General features: G+C 40.2%; 1 protein-coding gene across 3 annotated transcripts in view; it reads right to left on the minus strand.

The window, feature by feature from the left end:
* The window catches only part of cntnap2a (contactin associated protein 2a), an 843,773-nt gene that overhangs the window by 402,032 nt on the left and 420,073 nt on the right, over window positions 1–21,668 (minus strand). For all 3 annotated transcript variants that reach the window (XM_061921961.1, XM_061921960.1, XM_061921959.1), the window contains exon 4: window positions 13,268–13,415. In XM_061921961.1, the coding sequence (XP_061777945.1) occupies window positions 13,268–13,415 (148 nt within the window). The remainder of the gene's footprint in view (window positions 1–13,267; window positions 13,416–21,668) is intronic.

Here is a 21,668-nt window from a genome sequence, read left to right on the forward strand (position 1 = left end):
GAAGAAGGGGGCTGAGCTGTCACTGATCACCACCTTGAGGTGAGTTGGATCAGGTGGTGGGGGAGGATGTCGGACAGGCCCAAATGTTTAGTGAGGGTAAGCTGGGAACGTTTGCCAGAGGCTTTTGACCGCCAGAGCTTCAGCTTGCACCTCCGGTAGAGCTTCAACTGCATTCCAAGATAGGTGGAGAACATTGAGCTTGAATGGGCCGTGTTCCTTACCTCTGTTGCTGGTGCCTGTCATGGGGAAAATCCCCGAACCCGATGGTGGACATCGGAGGTAATGGGGGACGTCAAGCTGAAGAAGAAATCCTACCAAGCATGGCTCGCCTGTGGGACTCCCAAAGCAGCTGACAGGTACCGACAAGCCAAGCGAGCCGCGGCCTCAGCGGTAGTGGAAGCAAAAACTCGGGCATTGAAGGAAATCAGGTAGACCATGATTTTCGGTCGGCCTCAAAGTGATTCTGCCAAACCATCCGATGCCTCAGGAGGGGGGAAGCAGTGTCCTGTCCACACTGTTTATAGTGGGGATGGAAACCTGCGGACCACTACTGGAGATATAGTTGGACGCTGGAAGGAATACTTTGATGATCTCCTTAATCCTACAGATACAACCTGCATAGAGGAGGCAGTGTCTGAGATCACAAAAACGGACATGTCCATTACTGGAGCCGAGGTTGCTGAGGTCATTAAAAAACTGCCCAGTGGCATAGCCCCAGGAGAGGATGAGATCCGCCCTGAATACCTTATGGGTCTGAATGTTGTGGGGATGTCGTGGATGACACGTCTCATCAAAATAGCGTGTAAGTCTGAGGCAGTACCTCTGGATTGGCAGACCGGGGGTGTGGTCCCACTTTTCAAGAAGAGGGACCGGAGGGTGTGTTCCAATTATACAGCGATCACACTTCTCAGCCTCACAGGGAAAGCCTATTCCAGGGTGCTGGAGAGGTAAGTCTGGCCATTGGTTGAGCCTCTGATTCAAGAAGAACAATGTGGTTTTAGTCCTGGTCGTTAAACACAGGACCACATTTATACCCACGCTGTGGTACTGGAGTGTGCATGGGAATTTGCTCAGCCCGTCCACATGTGTTTTTTAGATGTGAAAAAAGCATTCGATCGTGTCCCTCGCGGTTTCCTGTAGGGGGTTCTCTAGGGTTTACGTATCTTGGGGTCATGTTCACGTGTGAGGGAAAAATTAAATGCGAGTTTGACATTGATTGATTGATTGAAACTTTTATTAGTAGATTGCACAGTTCAGTAAATATTCCGTACAATTGACCACTAAATGGTAACACCTGAATACGTTTTTCAACTTGTTTAAGTCGGGGTCCACGTTGATCAATTCATGGTAAACAGACGGATTGGTGCAGCCTCAGCAGTGATGCAGTCACTGTACCGGTCTGTTGTGGTGAGGAAGGAGCTGAGCCAGAATGATGCTCTTGATTTACCAGTCAGTCAGTCTATGTTCCTACCCACACCTATGGTCACAAGCTTTGGGTAATGACCAAAAGGACAAGGTTGCAAATATAAACAGCAGAAATGAGTTTCCTCCGCATGTTGTCTGGGATCATTCTCAGAGATTGGATTAGAGGCATGGTCATCCGGGAGAGACTAGAGCTGCTGCCCCTTCAATTCAAAAGGAGCCGGCTGAGATGGCTTGGACATCTACCACGGATTCTTCCTGGACGCCTCCCCGGTGAGGTGTTTTGGGCAAGACCAGCCGAAAGGAGGCCTCAGTGCAGACCTAGGACACGTTGGAGGTACTATGTCTCACAGCTGGCCTGGGAACGCCTCGGAATCCCCCCTGTAAAGCTACAGTAAGTGGCCGGGGACAGGGAAGTCTGGGAATCTCTGCATAAACTGCTGCACCCAAGACCTGGACTCGGATAAGTGCCGAAAAATGGATGGATGGATGGATAGATGGTTCAGTTTTTGTCTAAATATTACTTGGTTCAGATTACAAGGGGAAATTAAATAGTAGTCTATTTCCTGACTTAATCTACTGTATGTATTCTAAATTTTTTAGTGGGTTAGATCCTTTGCTACTCTAAGTGGAAATGAGTATTTTACAGCACACTGGATTGTAACTCATTTCTAGCCTCTTGTGCTAAAACACACACACAGACACACTCTGTTGTTTTCGGCCTGGATGAGTCACAATATAAGCAGGTTATATCTAACTTAATATGACACTGAATTCAATGAGCAAACATATTCAAAGCTCCTCAATTACTGTCCACAACCAGCATTTGCTAACTCTGCTGGCAACATGTATTTTCTTTCCATCTGCTAGCCCTCCACTGAACTTTTGTTTCTATGAAACGGCATTAGAAAGTTAGGGAGCGAAGGAAGGATGGATGAACAGTTTTTATGTTCTGACGTAAAGTTGAAGACAAGAAGTACTTGGTCGTAATCGTGACGATGTACAATGCAGTTCAGGGTGAAAGTTTGTGTGCCTGCGTGTATGTGTGCGTGGGTGTGTGTGTGTGTGCTTGTGTGTGTGTATGCTCATTATTACTCATATTCAAATCAGATTCATGTGTACCTGATTGTGTACTCTGTCATAATGCTGTGGATATACAATACATTGTTTGATGGAGCCTGAAGGTCTCTATAAACCAGGGGTCTCAAACTCAATTAACCTGGGGGCCACTGGATGCAGAAACTGGGTGAGGCTGGGCCGCAAGAACATATTTCTTAAAAAAATCTAACATGCACTTTTTAATGAATTCACCTTCTATGAATGGCTTTCCCGCCCTAACAACATACTTGTCAACCCTCACGATTTTTCTGGGAGACTCCTGAAATTCAGTGCACCTCCCGACAATCTACAGGTGGAATCATTTTCCCGAATTTGTCCCAATTTTCACCCGGCCGATATTATTAAGGGCTGCCGGGACTGCACTGCCTTTAACGTCCTCTTTAGAATATTTTTAATAAATCTCACTTTTCCCTCGTTAGCGTACCCTCAATAAGAGGACTACTGCTCTGCAACATGCCATTGCGCACGCTTACTCATCACACAACCAAAATGACGGCTCTGTAACATGTTGTGTGGGAATTAGGCAGGACAACGTCAGTGGCTGCAAGACGTACTTGCTCAACAGCCATACGGGTCACACTGAGGGTGGCCGTATAAACAACTTTAACACTGTTACTTATATGCACCACACTTTGAACCCACACCAAACAAGAATGGCAAACACATTTTGGGAGAACGTCCGCACCCTAACACAACTTAAACACAAGAGAACAAATACCCAGAACACCTTGCAGCCCTAACTCTCCTGGGCTACATTATACACCACCTCAACTGACGCAAGTAGGGAGCGTGGGGGTGTGGGGGTTTGGTGGTAGCGGGGGTGTGTATATTGTAGCCCGGAAGTGTTAGGGCTGCAGAGGATTCTGGGTATTTGTTGTGTTTAAGTTGTGTTAGGGTGCGGACGTTCTCCCGAAATGTGTTTGTCATTCTTGTTTGGTATGGGTTCACAGTCCGGCACATATTTGTAACATTGTTAAAGTTTTTTTTACGGCCACCTTCAGTGTGACCTGTATGGCTGTTGATCAAATATGTCTTGCAATAGCACACTTGCATACAGATGCAACATATAATTGGGCCTGCACACTGTTTGTACACGATGTAGAGGGCGCTAAAGGCAGTGCCATTATGGCACCCCTTGAATATTGTTGTTTAGGTAAATATCAATCAATCAATCAATGTTTATTTACATAGCCCTAAATCACAAATGTCTCAAAGGACTGTACAAACCACTACGACTACGACATCCTCGGAAGAACCCACATAAGGGCAAGGAAAACTCACACCCAGTGGGACGCCAGTGACAATGATGACTATGAGAAATCTTGGAGAGGACCTCAAATGTGGGCAACTCTCCCCCCTCTAGGGGACCGAAAGCAATGGATGTTGAGCGGGTCTAACATGATACTGTGAATGTTCAATCCATAGTGGCTCCAACACAGCTGCGAAAGTTCAGTTCAAAGCGGATCCAAGACAGCAGCGACAGTCCCGTCCACAGGAAACCATCCCAAGCGGAGGCAGATCAGCAGCGTAGATATGTTCCCAACCGATACACAGGCGAGCGGTCCATCCTGGGTCCCGACGAGCGGTCCATCCTGGGTCTCGACTCTGGACAGCTAATACTTCATCCGTGGTCATCGGACCAGACCCCCTCCACAAGGGAGGGGGGGACAGAGGAGAAAAAGAAAAGAAGCGGCAGATCAACTGGTCGAAAAAGGAGGTCTATTTAAAGGCTAGAGTATACAAATGAGTTTTAAGGTGAGACTTAAATGCTTCTACAGAGGTAGCATCTCGAACTGTTACCGGGAGGGCATTCCAGAGTACTGGAGCCCGAACGGAAAACGCTCTATAGCCCGCAGACTTTTTTTGGGCTTTAGGAATCACTAATAAGCCGGAGTCTTTTGAACGCAGATTTCTTGCCGGGACATATGGTACAATACAATCGGCAAGATAAGATGGGGCTAGACCGTGTAGTATTTTATACATAAGTAGTAAAACCTTAAAGTCACATCTTAAGTGCACAGGAAGCCAGTGCAGGTGAGCCAGTATAGGCGTAATATGATCAAACGTTCTTGTTCTTGTCAAAAGTCTAGCAGCTGCATTTTGTACCAACTGTAATCGTTTAATGCTAAACATGGGGAGACCCGGAAATAATACGTTACAGTAATCGAGACGAGACGTAACAAAAGCATGGATAATGATCTCAGCGTCTTTAGTGGACAAAATGGAGTGAAATTTTGCGATATTACGGAGATGAAAGAAGGCCGTTTTAGTAACGCTTTTAATGTGTGACTCAAAGGAGAGAGTTGGGTCGAAGATAATACCCAGATTTTTTACTGAGTCACCTTGCTAAATTATTTGGTTGTCAAATGTTACAGTTGTATTATTAAATAGAGGTCGGTGTCTAGCAGGACCGATAATCAGCATATCAATAGGATTTTCGAGAGAATAGGTGCCCTGAATTCAGGGGACTCCGGAGAAAATTAGGAATGTTGGCAAGTATGACGCTGTCAAGCGCCGTTCATATTAAACTCGGGCCGCAAAATGATGCTTCGCGGGCCGCACATGTTTGTACGCATAGCCTGCATAATAAAGGAAAACTTCTCCTAATGATACAACAGGAAGTTGTAATAGCACTGTCACCAAAGGATGTTTTTTTATAGGTATTGCTGCAATAGAATATGTACAAATTAAACCGAAAAAAATACGGAGACTCCATAATTGTGTTTCTTTTTCTAAACTGTTGTACACAAAATGGTTAAAACATCCATCCATCCATCCTTCTTTTTCTACCGCTTGTCCCTTTTGCGGTCGACTGCTAAAATTTCCACCTCTACTGTGTTGCCTCTGTTATTGTTTTTCACATAAATAAAGGGATGGATGCCTTTCACATTTGAATCAATTCCTGGTATCTGTGAATCGATAATATTAATCATGGCCGTAACTACCATTGAGGACACCAGGGTCACCTCCTGGCTACTTTTTGTAAGTGACAAAAGAAGGTGATATGACTGACTGCAAATATACTTTGTGTAGGACATCGCGTGCGCTGTACTGTACAGCGCCTCTACATCACCGTGAGGTAGATCATCCTCTCACAATATTAAATCTTTGGTCATGCAAGCCTAGCAACGTATCTCCAGGTGTAACACAATGAAGTCCACTTTTACTATAAACATTATCCGATTGGAAATGTGCTGTCAACATAACATCAACGTTGAATTGCACTGACGTATCTAGTGTTGGTTTCACTTGAATGAAATTGATGTGGAAAGCTGTTGGGAAAATATCGTTGTAATGTCAGCCAAGTTCTGCCCACTTGCCCTAAACTTAGCTGTGTGTAGGACTTTGCGATGATATGAAGGCCCCGTTTTGCGTAAAGAAGCAGATGTAAAATGTAAATTATTGGCTTCATTTAATAGTCGACCACAAACGTACACCTGGCCGCATCATGCTCTGTCATTGACTTCCGGTAGTTGTTTTAGTGCGTCAGTAGTACCCAGTTGCAAAATGGTTGTTGGTTCGATTCCCACTCAGAGTATGGATTATCATTTATGTTAAAATTGTAATATGCTAAAAATCAACATATTAATAAAAAAAGTGAACTGATTAAAAAATCACGCTGATTTTCAAAGATATTAGATAATATAACACGTCATAGTTCTACCTCAATGAAAGCTTTTGTTACTCTGGAAAAAAAACAAATATATATATATATATATAAATATATATATATATATATATATATATATATATATATATATATATATATGTATGTATATGTATGTATATATTTATGCATGTATGTATGTATGGATAAATATATGTATGTATATGCATGTATATATGTATATATATACATATATACATATATATATATATATATATATATATATATATATATATATATATATATATATGTATATATATATATATATATATATATATATGTATATATATATATATATATATATATATATATATATATATATATATATATATATATATATATATGTATATATATATATATATATATATATGTATATATATATATATATATATATATATATATATATATATATATATATATATATATATATATATATATGTAAATATATATATATATATATATATATATATATATATATATATATATATATATATATATATATATATATATATATATATATATATGACTGTTGTGATTTTGCTTGCTAGTTTTAATTACCTGCATTATCTTGCCACTGATTGGCCAGTCCATAAAGTTTCACTGTAACCTTAGTCAATTGTGACTCATCCAACGAACACTAAGCAATCATCATGGATGTTCTCATTCATCCAGGTCATTGTATTTTCTCCATACTTTTGGGGCCCTGGATTCGCACCCCATTTAGTCTCTGTGTAGCTTGTAGCTTTGTTGTAAGCTACCTCACTACATGGGTCTAAAAGTAGCTAAGCTACAGAAAAAGCTACTCGTTAAAAAAGTAGCTAAGCTACCGCCAAGGTACTGGAAAATGTAGTTAATCGACCTAGTTTAGCATGTTCAAAACCCCAAACCAATTAAGTTGCCACAATACAAACAGAATACAATGATTTGCAAATACTTTTTAACCTATATTCAATTGAGTCAATATAAGATGGACTTACGCAAAGTGCACAAGTGTTCGGTGATCTGAGGAGTCCACATTTCAAATAGTTTTTGGAAGACAATCCCGAGTGTTATAGGCACAAAGTTCAAAGGCCATTATCTGTGATGGTATGGGAGTGTATTAGTGCCCAAGGCATGAGTAACTTACACATCTGTGAAAGCCCCATTAAAGCTGAATGGTCCATACAGGTTTTGGAACAACATATGTTGCCATCCAAGCAACGCATTTTTCATGGATGCTATTTTCCAAACCCCGTTTCCATATGAGTTGGGACATTGTGTTAGATGTATATATATGCTACAAAAAAATAAAATATAAACATCTCCTGATGATTGAGGGAACCCCTCATGAAACAGTTCTGTAGAGATGAAGTAGTCATGTGATTTTTACCACACACATATATATGTATATATATATATATATATATGTATATATACATATATATGGGGCTTCACGGTGGAAGAGGGGTTAGTGCGTCTGCCTCACAATACAAAGTTTCTGCAGTCCTGGGTTCAATCCCAGGCTTGGGATCTTTCTGTGTGGAGTTTGCATGTTCTCCCCGTGAATGCATGGGTTCCCTCTGGGTACTCCGGCTTCCCCCCACTTCCAAAACCATGCATCTGGGGATAGGTTGATTGGCAACACTAAATTGGCCCTAGTTTGTGAATGTGAGTGTGAATGTTGTCTGTCTATCTGTGTTGGCCCTGCGATGAGGTGGCGACTTGTCCAGGGTGTACGCCGCCTTCTGCCCAATTGTAGCTGAGATAGGCGCCAACGCCCCCCGGGACCCCAAAAGGGGATTAAGCGGTAGAAAATGGATGGATATATAGCTAATCGAGAGGAGCCAGATGAGGTGGTTCGGGCATCTTTTAAGGATGCCACCTAGGGAGGTGTTTTGGGATATATATATATATATATATATATATATATATATATATATATATATATATATATATATATATATATATATATATATATATTTAAAAAAAAAAATAAATAAAAAAAAATATATATATATATATATATATATATATATATATTTATATATATATTTATATATATATATATATATATATTTATATAAATACTCTTTATGGGAAGTTTTTAGTGGAGGCTGCAAGTGGAGATATAATTCAGTTTTCTCAAATAAAAGCAGCACTGTTGCCAATTTAACAATTGATTTATTGACTTTTCTCAGGAGCCCCCCAGTGACATTCAGTCCAATGGTAGACAAATCCACCAGGTATTTGGAAAAACTCAGATTTTCCCTGAAAAGTGTCGCCATTTCAGCCTCCTCCTTTGTGCTGTGGCTTCAGTTTTAAGTGCAAATAGAGTCATGGTCTGACACGCCACAATAGTTCACATGATTTTTTAAAACATGTGCTTGGGTTATTTAAAGTTAGAGATGGCTCAAGGGCTTCAATTTTGGGACGCTTCATTTATTTTTCTCAAAGCCTAGGAGTCAAAAGGGATTGCAATACCTGGTTGCAACCAGCAGAGGAGCTGCCACATCCAGGCCTCTCCCATTGTCATCACTCTTATTTTTTTTCAATGCAAAATCGACATGAATTGACAGAGTAATTTGTGTCCATAGAACCAAATGTGAGAAACATTGGTCATGTCCTGCGCTTGTGTTCTCCAATTGTGCGGAAAAAAAGGTGCTCCAAAAGTTGCCAGGTTTTTATTTATATCAGGGCAAAAACCCTTTCTTATTGACATGATGTGACTGATTATGACCTAGCTATTTTAAATCATCACAAAATCATTTTTGTCTGTCATTTGATGTTATTTTTTTCAGGTCGTTAGGACTTTATACAGGAAGCCATGCTAACCGCTAAGTTAAAAATCAATTTAATGCAAGCAGGGGTGGACGGCTGATTGATTTAAATATCAACGGCAACAATACCAATAATTGTATCAGTATGTGATCGATACGATAGTGATATGATCGATATTTTTTACAATCACAAAAGTTTTTTTTGGTAATTGTTTTGTTAATGTTTGCATGAGTTTAGGACTTTAAGACACAAGTAGTGTTTACTTATTTGTAGTTATTATTGCACCATTACCATTACCATGAATTGATTAACGTGGACCCCGACATATATAAGTTGAAAAACTTATTCGGGTGTTACCATTTAGTGGTCAATTGTACAGAATATGTACTGTACTGTGCAATCTACTAATAAAAGTATCAATCAATCAATCAAATTAAGTTTTTTTTGTTTTTTTTTCTCAAAATACTGTTTGTATTAGGGTTGCACGGTATACCGGCATTGTATAGTACCACGAGACTAATGAATCATGTTCGGTCCTATACCGCCTCTGTAAAGTATGATTCCGCCACCCCCCACACCCCCATCATCGTCACTTCCTGTCGTTGATGGTTTATGAGCAAACAAGCATCTTCGGCAGTGCACAATCACAGAGTACTTAAAAGCAGACACAGTGTGTAGACATAAAAAGGAGAACGGATGCATTTTGACTTAAAAACTAAAGACAAAGGTGAAGTTATAACCCTGAAATGCCTCCGGAAAAGGTGCTTTAAGACATGGCTAGCTCGCTAGCGGCTAAAGTCCAGCCCCAGTCTGCAGTGTTTTAGCTACTTCTAAATCACTAATCCTCGCCTCCATTGCGACGAATAAAGTAAGGTTCTTACAAGTTTCATCCCTGCAGGACGAGGAACAGCTAAACATGCTTCACTACACACCGTAGCTCACTGGCATCACAATGTAAACAAACACCATCGGTGGATCGACACCTAACATTCACTGTAACGATACCAAGTACAGTAACGTCATAGTAGTCGATACCACTATGATTACTTCGATATTTTTTGGCATCACAACCTCTTCTTACCTTTAAAAATATATGTATTATGTTTATAAACTCAGGAAATATGTCCCTGGACTCAAAAGGACTTTGAATATGAACATCGTATGATCCTATAACTACTTAACTACTGTAACTACCTGTATCTGATTAATATCTAAATGTGTGGTATCATCCAAAATTAATGTAAAGTATCAATCAACAGAAAAATAAGTGATTATTACATTTGAACAGAAGTGTGGGTAGAACATGTTAAAAGAGAAAGTAAGCAGATTAATTATTCATTTTCTACCACTTGTCCTTTATAATCTGACAAAATAATAGAATGGGAAATAACACAATATTTTACTGCATATGTCAGCAGCTAAATTAGAAGCATTTGTTTGCTTACTTTCTTCGAAAAGACAAGTTGTCTTGTATGTGCACTATTTTATTTAAGGAAAAACTTGCAATAGGAAACTTATGTTTAATGTATCGTAATATTTTTTGTTAAAATAAAGCCAATAAGCGGGCTTCACGGTGGCAGAGGGGTTAGTGCGTCTGCCTCACAATACGAAGATCCTGCAGTCCTGGGTTCAATCCCAGGCTCGAGATCTTTCTGTGTGGAGTTTGCATGTTCTCCCCCGGTACTCCGGCTTCTTCCCACTTCCAAAGACATGCACCTGGGGATAAGTTGATTGGCAACACTAAATTGGCCCTAGTGTGTGAATGTGAGTGTGAATGTTGTCTGTCTATCTGTGTTGGCCCTGCGATGAGGTGGCGACTTGTCCAGGGTGTACTCTGCCTTCCGCCCGATTGTAGCTGAGATAAGCGCCAGCGCCCCCCACAACCCCAAAAGGGAATAAGCGGTAGGAAATGGATGGATGGAAAGCCAATAAGTCAATTTTTTTGTGGTCGCCTTTATTTAGAAAAGTACCGAAAAGTACCAAAAAGTATCGAAATAATGTTGGTACCGGTACCAAAATATTGGTATGGCGACATCAGTAGTTTGTATTAAAAGGAAATACAAACATAATTATAATATTTAATGGATGAAGTGGCGACTTGTTCAGGGTGTACCCCGCCTTCCGCCCGATTGTAGCTGAGATAGGCGCCAGCGCCCCCCCACGACCCCGAAGGGAATAAGCGGTTGAAATGGATGGATGGGATGGATATGTCAGCCATGAAAACAAATGTTTTACAGTACATACATGCTGGGTGTACCTAATGTAATGTCCAATGGCGGTGCACTTACAGTACATGCATGTTGGGTGTACCTAATGTAATGTCCAATGGCGGTGCACTTACAGTACATGCACGTTGGGTGTTCCTAATGTAATGTCCAATGGCGGTGCACTTACAGTACATGCATGTTGGGTGTACCTAATGTAATGTCCAATGGCGGTGCACTTACAGTACATGCATGTTGGGTGTACCTAATGTAATGTCCAATGGCGGTGCACTTACAGTACATGCATGTTGGGTGTACCTAATGTAATGTCCAATGGCGGTGCACTTACAGTACATGCATGTTGGGTGTACCTAATGTAATGTCCAATGGCGGTGCACTTACAGTACATGCACGTTGGGTGTTCCTAATGTAATGTCCAATGGCGGTGCACTTACAGTACATGCATGTTGGGTGTACCTAATGTAATGTCCAATGGCGGTGCACTTACAGTACATGCATGTTGGGTGTACCTAATGTAATGTCCAACGGCGGTGCACTTACAGTACATGCATGTTGGGTGTACCTAATGTAATGTCCAATGGCGGTGCACTTACAGTACATGCATGTTGGGTGTACCTAATGTAATGTCCAATGGCTGTGCACTTACAGTACATGCATGTTGGGTGTACCTAATGTAATGTCCAATGGCGGTGCACTTACAGTACATGCACGTTGGGTGTACCTAATGTAATGTCCAATGGCGGTGCACTTACAGTACATGCATGTTGGGTGTACCTAATGTAATGTCCAATGGCGGTGCACTTACAGTACATGCACGTTGGGTGTACCTAATGTAATGTCCAATGGCGGTGCACTTACAGTACATGCATGTTGGGTGTACCTAATGTAATGTCCAACGGCTGTGCACTTACAGTACATGCATGTTGGGTGTACCTAATGTAATGTCCAACGGCTGTGCACTTACAGTACATGCATGTTGGGTGTACCTAATGTAATGTCCAACGGCTGTGCACTTACAGTACATGCATGTTGGGTGTACCTAATGTAATGTCCAATGGCGGTGCACTTACAGTACATGCATGTTGGGTGTACCTAATGTAATGTCCAATGGCGGTGCACTTACAGTACATGCATGTTGGGTGTACCTAATGTAATGTCCAATGGCGGTGCACTTACAGTACATGCATGTTGGGTGTACCTAATGTAATGTCCAACGGCGGTGCACTTACAGTACATGCATGTTGGGTGTACCTAATGTAATGTCCAATGGCTGTGCACTTACAGCACATGCATGTTGGGTGTACCTAATGTAATGTCCAATGGCGGTGCACTTACAGTACATGCATGTTGGGTGTACCTAATGTAATGTCCAATGGCGGTGCACTTACAGCACATGCATGTTGGGTGTACCTAATGTAATGTCCAATGGCGGTGCACTTACAGTACATGCATGTTGGGTGTACCTAATGTAATGTCCAACGGCGGTGCACTTACAGTACATGCATGTTGGGTGTACCTAATGTAATGTCCAATGGCTGTGCACTTACAGCACATGCATGTTGGGTGTACCTAATGTAATGTCCAATGGCGGTGCACTTACAGTACATGCATGTTGGGTGTACCTAATGTAATGTCCAATGGCGGTGCACTTACAGCACATGCATGTTGGGTGTACCTAATGTAATGTCCAATGGCGGTGCACTTACAGTACATGCATGTTGGGTGTACCTAATGTAATGTCCAATGGCGGTGCACTTACAGTACATGCATGTTGGGTGTACCTAATGTAATGTCCAATGGCGGTGCACTTACAGTACATGCATGTTGGGTGTACCTAATGTAATGTCCAATGGCGGTGCACTTACAGTACATGCATGTTGGGTGTACCTAATGTAATGTCCAATGGCGGTGCACTTACAGTACATGCATGTTGGGTGTACCTAATGTAATGTCCAATGGCGGTGCACTTACAGTACATGCATGTTGGGTGTACCTAATGTAATGTCCAATGGCGGTGCACTTACAGTACATGCATGTTGGGTGTACCTAATGTAATGTCCAATAGCGGTGCACTTACAGTACATGCAGCCGTAGACTTCTATCCGAAGCCCAATCCGCCCCTCTTTGCTCCACTCCAGCGGGACGAGCCGCAGGAAACGAGTCACGACTCCGTGCTGTAGCTCGTGGCGAATGGAGCTCTCCGAGTTGGAGTTTCCAGAAAAGGCCTTAGAACACAAAACACACGCTATGAAATTAAATACATCAAAGCCGCACACCTACAGTCCGACAATCACACAAGCGGCTTTGGGAGGTACAAGGTAGAAAGGTATTTTTTCCGCTCGCCACGTCCTGCCCCGAGGAGGCTGGCGCTCACAAAACATACAACAACCTAATTATGAGAGTATATGAGTTTTATTACGCCACCAGGCAGTCTAGCTTCGGGGGGATTTGAAGAGGAAATTGTCTTGCTCATGTAAGATACTGCTTGTTCTCTTTACCTGCTTCAAATGGGTCCCTTAAGACTGCTGGACGCTTGGAGCCGACACAGCTGACCGTCCCTTTGCCTATTAGAAGTGAGTGGTCTGGGCAGCTCAACCTTTAAAAGCACTTCTTGGAGGTAATACTGCACCTCAACCCACATCGCAATGTGTGTTCTTTTAAACCAGGAGTGTACAAAGTGCGGCCCGGGGGCCCAATTGTTTACCGGCCCGCCGCGCATTCTAGAAATGCCATTGCAAAAAAAAACATTAACAAAAGTGGAATGAGGTGAAATCTAACTACAAACTGTAGAAAGAGTTGCACAAAGCTGCCATGCATTCTGTTTTTTTTTTCTTTTGTCTAGCTTTATTTTTCTTTTCTTGCCATTGCTCAAAAAATTTAAAAAAAATAAAAAAAAACTATATATATATATATATATATATATATATATATATATATATATATATGTATACAGTGGTGGGGCAAAAAAGTATTTAGTCAGCCACCGATTGTGCAAGTTCTCCCACTTAAAATGACGACAGAGGTCTCTAATTTTCATCATAGGTACACTTCAACTGCGAGAGACAGAATGCGAAAAAAAAATCCAGGAATTTACATTGTAGGAATTTTAAAGAATTTATTTGTAAATTATGGTGGAAAATAAGTATTTCATCAACCATTCAAAGCTCTCATTAATGGAAGGAGGTTTTTGCTCAAAATCTCACGATACATGGCCCCATTCATTCATTCCTTTACACAGATCAATCGTCATGTACCCTTAGCAGAAAAACAGCCCCAAAGCATGATGTTTCCACCCCCATGCTTCACAGTAGTTATGGTGTTCTTGGGATGCAACTCAGTATTCTTCTTCCTCCAAACACGACGAGTTGAGTTTATACCAAAATGGATACATAGATGATACAGCAGAGGATTGGGAGAATGTCATGTGGTCAGATGAAACCAAAATAGAACTTGTTGGTATAAACTCAACTCGTGTTTGGAGGAAAAGGAATACTGAGTTGCATCCCAAGAACACCACACCTACTGTGAAGCAAGGGGGTGGAAACATCATGCTTTGGAGCTGTTTTTCTGGTAAGGGGACAGGACGATTGATCCATGTTAAGGAAAGAATGAATGGGGCCATGTATCGTGAGATTTTGAGCCAAAACCTCCTTCCATCAGTGAGAGCTTTGAATGGTTGACCAAATACTTATTTTCCACCATCATTTACAAATAAATTATTTAACATTCCTACAATATAAATTCCTGTATTTTTCCCCCCACACACATATATATATATATATATGTGTATATATATATATATATATATATACATCCATCCATCCATCCATTTTCTACCGCTTATTCCCTTAGGCTCCAGCGACCCCCCGCAACCCCAATCTCAGCTGGATTCAGGCGGAAGGCGTTGTACACCCTGGACATGTCGCCACCTCACCACAGAGCCAACACAGATAGATAGACAACATTCACACTCACATTCACACACTAGGGCCAATTTAGTGTTGCCAATCAACCTATCCCCAGGTGCATGTCTTTGGAGGTGGGAGGAAGCCGGAGTACCCGGAGGGAACCCACGCATTCACGGGGAGAACATGCAAACTCCACACAGAAAGATCCCGATTAAACCTATGACAACTGAGGACCTTCGTAATGTGAGGCATATGCACAAACCCCTCCCCCACCGTGATGCCCAAGTCGCCACTTCATCGCAGAAAAAATATATATGTTATAATAAATTATTGACCGATTATTTCAAATAGTTAACTTAAAAATGTTATTATGTGGGAACATATTGCATGTATTGTGTGGTTGCCGTACAAAAATACCATTTTTTTTCTTTGACAAAAGAGCATGAAACAAACAAAATAATCGTTCAAACGTAAAATCGACTGATCTCGTAACTTAAATGTTGAAAGTAAAAAAAAACAAAAAACTATTAAAAATGTATGGCTTTATAAGTGGGGCTCTTTTTGGATCCCAAATATATTTAATGTTTTTTTTTTTTATCTTTCACTGTGACTACTCAAAAATAATAATGCATTAAAATCAATGGTGTCCTGAATGATTGGTATTTCTAAGGCTCTAATTACTTCAGATCGAACATTGCTTTCTGAATGTTTTGGGCAGTGGGGGAAATACTGCATATTTCAGTTTTATCATAAAAAATTAGGTTGTCTTTGATAGAAAATGCATACAACCTATTTGTTTGTTTTTTTACTTTATATGAACCGGAAATGTATGTACTGTCGATATTTACTCTAAGTGTTGGATATTTACTCTAAGTGTTAAATAAATGAAAAAATAATATTAGTTTGACTTGTTTTTTTTATTTTCATGACTGAGACCCTTTATGGTACTCGGGAGCCCTAAAAGTAAAAAACAAAACAAAATCCATATATTTTGTTACGGTTTGAAAATGAAAAATATCAGAATGGCCGCTGCAGGCTTTAATTTTTCCGTGTGACACTCCTGCTTTTAACGTTTGGAGCTGATCTAATGTAATACTATTTTTCACAATTTCATTCATGGAAAAACATACACATTATTTCACAGTTAATTGATTCATATTAAATATGTCTAATGTTTAATATACTTAGCTTTAATCAAGCCTAGGCTTTTACAGATCTATTAGATTTTACATGTTTTTGATGTCATTTTTTTAATCCATCCATCCATTAATCCATTTTCTAGCGCTTATTCCCTTTGAGGACGCGGGGGGTTGCTGGTGCCTATCTCCGCTACAATCGGGCGTAAGGCGGTGCACACCCTGGACAAGTCTCCACCTCACAGAAAAATATATATGTTATAATAAACTACTGACCCGTTCAAGGCTCCGATTATTTGAAATATTTCACTTTACAATATTTTATGTTAGAAAAAATTGCATATATTCTGTGGTTGCCGTAAAAAAACATCATTGTTTTCTTTAACAAAAGAGCATGAAACAAACAAAATAATAGTTCAAACGGAAAATCGACTGATGTATCTGAAGTTGATCTCGTGACTTAAATAATGAAAGGTAAGATAATAATAATAATAATAATGTATCACTTTACTAGTGTGGCACCTTTTGGATCCCATATATATATATTTAAAGGGATTTAATTCATCTTTTCACTGTGACTACTCAAAAATAATAATGAATCAAAATCAATGGTGTCCTGAATTATTGGTCCTTTTAAGGCTCTAATTACTTCACATCAAACATTGCTGTCTGAATGTTTTGGTCAGTGGGGGAAAAACTGCGTATTTCAGTTTTATTATAAAAAACTAAATTGTCTTTGATAGAAAAAAGCATAAAACCTTAAAAAAAAAAAAAAAAATTATATCAACCGAAAGTTAATGTACTGTACAGATTTACTGTAAGCATTACATAAATAAAAAAATAATGATAATTTGACTTGTTTTTAACATTTTAATGACTTAGACCTTTTATGGTCCCCGGGAGCCCTAAAAGTAAGAAAACAAAACAAAATCCATATATTTTGTTATGCTTTGAAATTAAAATATATCACAATGGCCCCTGCATGCTTTAATTATTCAGTGCAAAAAGTTTGGACACCCCTGCTTTAAACATTTGGAGCAGCATGGCGTAGTGGGTAGAGCGGTCGTGCCAGAAACCTGAGGGTTGCAGGTTCGCTTCCCACCTATTGACCTCCAAATCGCTGCCGTTGTGTCCTTGGGCAGGACACTTCACCCTTGCCCCCAGTGCCACTCACACTGGTGAATGAATGATGAATGGATGATTGGTGGTGGTCGGAGGGGGCCTAGGGGCAAACTGGCAGCCACGCTTCTGTCAGTCTACCCCAGGGCAGCTGTGGCTACTGATGTAGCTTACCACCACCATGTGTGAATGAATGATGGGTTCCCACTTCACTGTGAGCGCTTTGAGTATCTAACAATAGAAAAGCGCGATATAAATCTAATCCATAATTATTATTATTATTATTTCACAATTTGATTCATGGAAAAACATACACATTATTTTACAATTTATTGATTCAAATTAAATATGTCTACTGTTTAACATATTTAGCTTTATACAAGTCTAGACTTTTACAAATCTATCAGATTTTAATTATTTTTGATGTCATTTTTTTAATTGCCACATAATTAAGAAATACACAACACACAGCAGGAGGATACAACAAGCTATGCTAACTGCAAAACTAGATATTTTGAATGTAAACAAAAGTGGGCGGGCTGTTACGTACATATCAATATATGGTCGATACTGCAGTGATTAGATCGATATTTTCAATCATCCCAAAATCGTTTTTGTCTGTCATTTTGGTACTTTTTTTTTTTTTTAGGTGTTCAGGACTATAAGAAGCCATGCCAACGTTAAGCTAGATCTCTTTAATGTAAACAGGGGTGGGCGGCTGATTGATTTAAATATCGACTGGAACAATACCAAGAATTGTATCAGTCAATATGATAGTGATTAGATGAATATTTTTTACTATCACAAAATGCTTTTTTGGTAATGTTTTTGTTAATGTTTACATGACTTTAGGACTTTAAATCAGTGACAATAGTAGTGTTCACTTTTTTGTGCTTATTATTGCCCCATTTTTTTCCCTTCAAAATACTGTATGTATTAGGGTTGTACGGTCTTAAAAACTAACGATGTGCCACAAAATTGAGAAATAAAAGAGCAATAATTCTCTCCCAGCTGGCCAGGGAACGCCCCGGTGTCCCCTTTTGTAACTACAGGAGGTGGCTGGAGACAGGCAAGTCTGGGCATCTGCTGCCCCCAGGACCCGGATTTCCTGTTTGTGTTTCATGATGGATGGAAGAACAACAATTAAATATAGATGTGATTAAATCAATTAAAAATACAGTAAAATAAATACATTACAGTAAATTACGGCTGGGGGATATGGCCTTTTATTAATGTATCAATATTTTTAAGCCATGTCGCGATACACGATATATATCTAGATATTTTGCCTTAGCCTTGAATTAACTCTTGATACATATAATCACAGCAGTATGATGATTCTATGTGTCTACATTAAAACATTCTTCTTCATACTGCATCAATGTATGCTCATTTTAAACTTTCATGCATCACAACTAAGTCAATTGACCAAAACTGTATTTATCAAACAGTTATTAAGCAGTGGCACAAACATTCATGTCATTTCAAAACAGAAAGTGCAAGATTGTCAGAGACATTTTAAAACAAGCTATTAGTGCACTTATGTGCATGATGTCACCAAGATGACATCAAAACAACACTAAAATAAAGTGCACTTTTTGTACAGAACGCCACAACAATAATTTGAAACAAATAAAGTGCACTTTTGTGCATGATGTCACACAAGATATTTCAATAACTGTCAAATTGTCACGCCTGTAAGATTATGTTTTGGTTTTTGCCATGTTTGGTCAGGTTATGTTTAGTTTTTGGGACATTTAGTTCTGTCTTGGCACTTCCTGGTTTGTTTTCGTCTCCATGACAACTCATTAGTTTTTCACCTGTCATGTCACACCCCTCTCCTCAGTTTTGACACCTGCTTGTAATTATCATTGTTATTATTTAAACCGGTAGTTGCTGAGTGTTCAGTTCTTCACACACCCTAGCCATGCTGTTCCTACCATCATGCCATCGTTCACAGTTCCTTGTCATGTAAGTTTTGTTTATAGTTCATAGTCAATTGCTTTGTGCTAAGTCTTTTTGTTTATGTCCATTATTCATGCCATCGAGCAAGTGTTTTTGTTTCCTGTTTGTGTTTCATAGCCTAGATTATTATCTGCCATTGAGCGTGTCCTTGTTTTCCCTGTTTTGTATTTCCATCCATCCATTTTCTACCGCTTATTCCCTTTTGGGGTCGCGGATTTTGTATTATAGTGTATAAATACATTTAAAGATGTACTCGCATTCACACCTCGGTCGTGCTAAATTCCCTCTGCGTCAAAGAAACAACCTTAATCCAAGCCCAAGTTTGACACAAATAAAAATGAGCCGCATAATAGAAAATCAAACAGGGTATGTCCTTTGCTATGTGGAAGGTCCTGCGGACGTTATCTCTTTCTTGACTATTTTTTTCATACGGTGTTGATCTGGCAACGAAAGACGCCAGGTTCAATTGCTGGTTGTTTTGGCATTTTTTGGGGTGTGGCACCGGCCAAGATGTTGACATGGGGAGTTTTAAGCACTCTTCACTCTCTAGCGGGTGACTTTTCAAATGATGCTACAAATTAGCAGTGTTCCTCTTTTTTGTAGCAACGCTTTTGCCGCATACTTGACATATTACGGTTGTCCATTCAGCATCTCCCCGCTTGAAGCCAAATCACCACCAGACGATGGACCCAGTGCTGTTTTTCTTGGGAAAAAATTATTCCTCCTCAATTTGATACCAGATTCACACTTTCTCTCTCTTGTATTACCACTCGCACCGCTCCGCTTGCAACACCTGCCACAGCTAACGTTAACATGACGCTACCTCTTTGCTCAGCAAGGGCGTATATGCACACGTGACATTATGTGACGTATGTAAGAAGGTGCATTTGTTGTATGTCTCTGTGAGAAGGAGAGACAAGAAAGAGTGGGAAGAGCCTGTACTTTAATGCCCGCAGCTAAAAGCAACTGCGTGAGAACGTATAGTCGAATACTCACAATACAGTCATTTTCTATATCGCACAGAGACAAAGCCGCTCATTGGTTGAACACAGTTGTGGCCATTCCTAAAACCTTTTTTCCGAACACACGACAGCCATTACAGAGGATGACTTGCTTATTTATATTACAAGAAACTGGACAGCGGAGAGAAAAAAACCCGAAAGAAAACTGTTACTTGCAGGAAATTTTGTGTGACATCTGTGTGCTGAAGAACACTTACTAGTGAAACTATCTTGCAGTATTATTACTCTGATGTACCCCCTGATGTACCCCCGCCCCCCCTCTTTGTGGAGGGGGGGGGGGGGGGGTGGACACAGGTCCGGTAGCCATGGATGAAGTAATGGCTGTCCAGAGTCGGGACCCAGGAAGGACCCCTTAACTATAATCGGTTGGGGATATCTCTGCGTTGCTGTTCCGCCTCCGCTTGGGATGGTTTCCTGCCGGCTCCACTATGGACGGGACTCTGGCTACTATATTGAAACCACTTTGGACTGGACTCTCACCGTTATGTTGGATTCACTACGGATAGAACTTTCACTATATCATGTTACACCCACTCGAGATCCATTGCTTTCGTCCCCCAGGGGGGTTGGCCACATATGCGGTACTCTCCAAGGTTTCTCATTGTCACTGTCACCAACGTCCCACTGGGTGTGAGTTTTTCCTTGCCCTTATGTGGGCTCTGTACCGAATATGTAGTTGTAGTTTTTGCAGCCCTTTGAGACACTTGTGATTTAGGGCTATATAAATAAACATTGATTGACATTGATTGATTGATGTATTTTTTAAGCTATATGCAGTTTATTATAACTTTTTTTTTTACATAAAAATTTCATTTTGGTACGCAAAAGTACGAGAAGGGGATGGACTCTTTTACACAAAGCGCCAAAATTCCATTGTGTACTACTCTGAGACTTTGTTGGATGTATGTGAAATAAAGGAATAAAGCTAAAGCACATCAAATGTTGACAAATGTTGACGCTAAATCTGATGTGTTTACTATGTTGTGGCTGTGAGATAAACCCTGGCATTTCCATCCATCCATCCATTTTTCTACCGCTGATTCCCTTCGTGGTTGCGGGGGGTGCTGGAGTCTATCTCAACTACAATCGGGAGGAAGGCGGAGTACACCCTGGACAAGTCGCCACCTCATCGCAGACACTGACATTTATTATGTACATATTTTTGTTTACCGCTGAAATGGTCCTTCATGAATTCATCATTTACCGAGAGGAGGACTGTCTGACATTCTGATTGTTGCACTTTTATGAACAATTTTGACCACTTTATTTAATAAATCATATTGTTTTGTATATTATTGGTTTGTATTTAATTTATATACACTTAGGTC

The sequence above is a fragment of the Nerophis ophidion genome, linkage group LG15 (genome assembly GCF_033978795.1).
Source record: "Nerophis ophidion isolate RoL-2023_Sa linkage group LG15, RoL_Noph_v1.0, whole genome shotgun sequence".
Taxonomy (NCBI): Eukaryota; Metazoa; Chordata; class Actinopteri; order Syngnathiformes; family Syngnathidae; genus Nerophis; species Nerophis ophidion.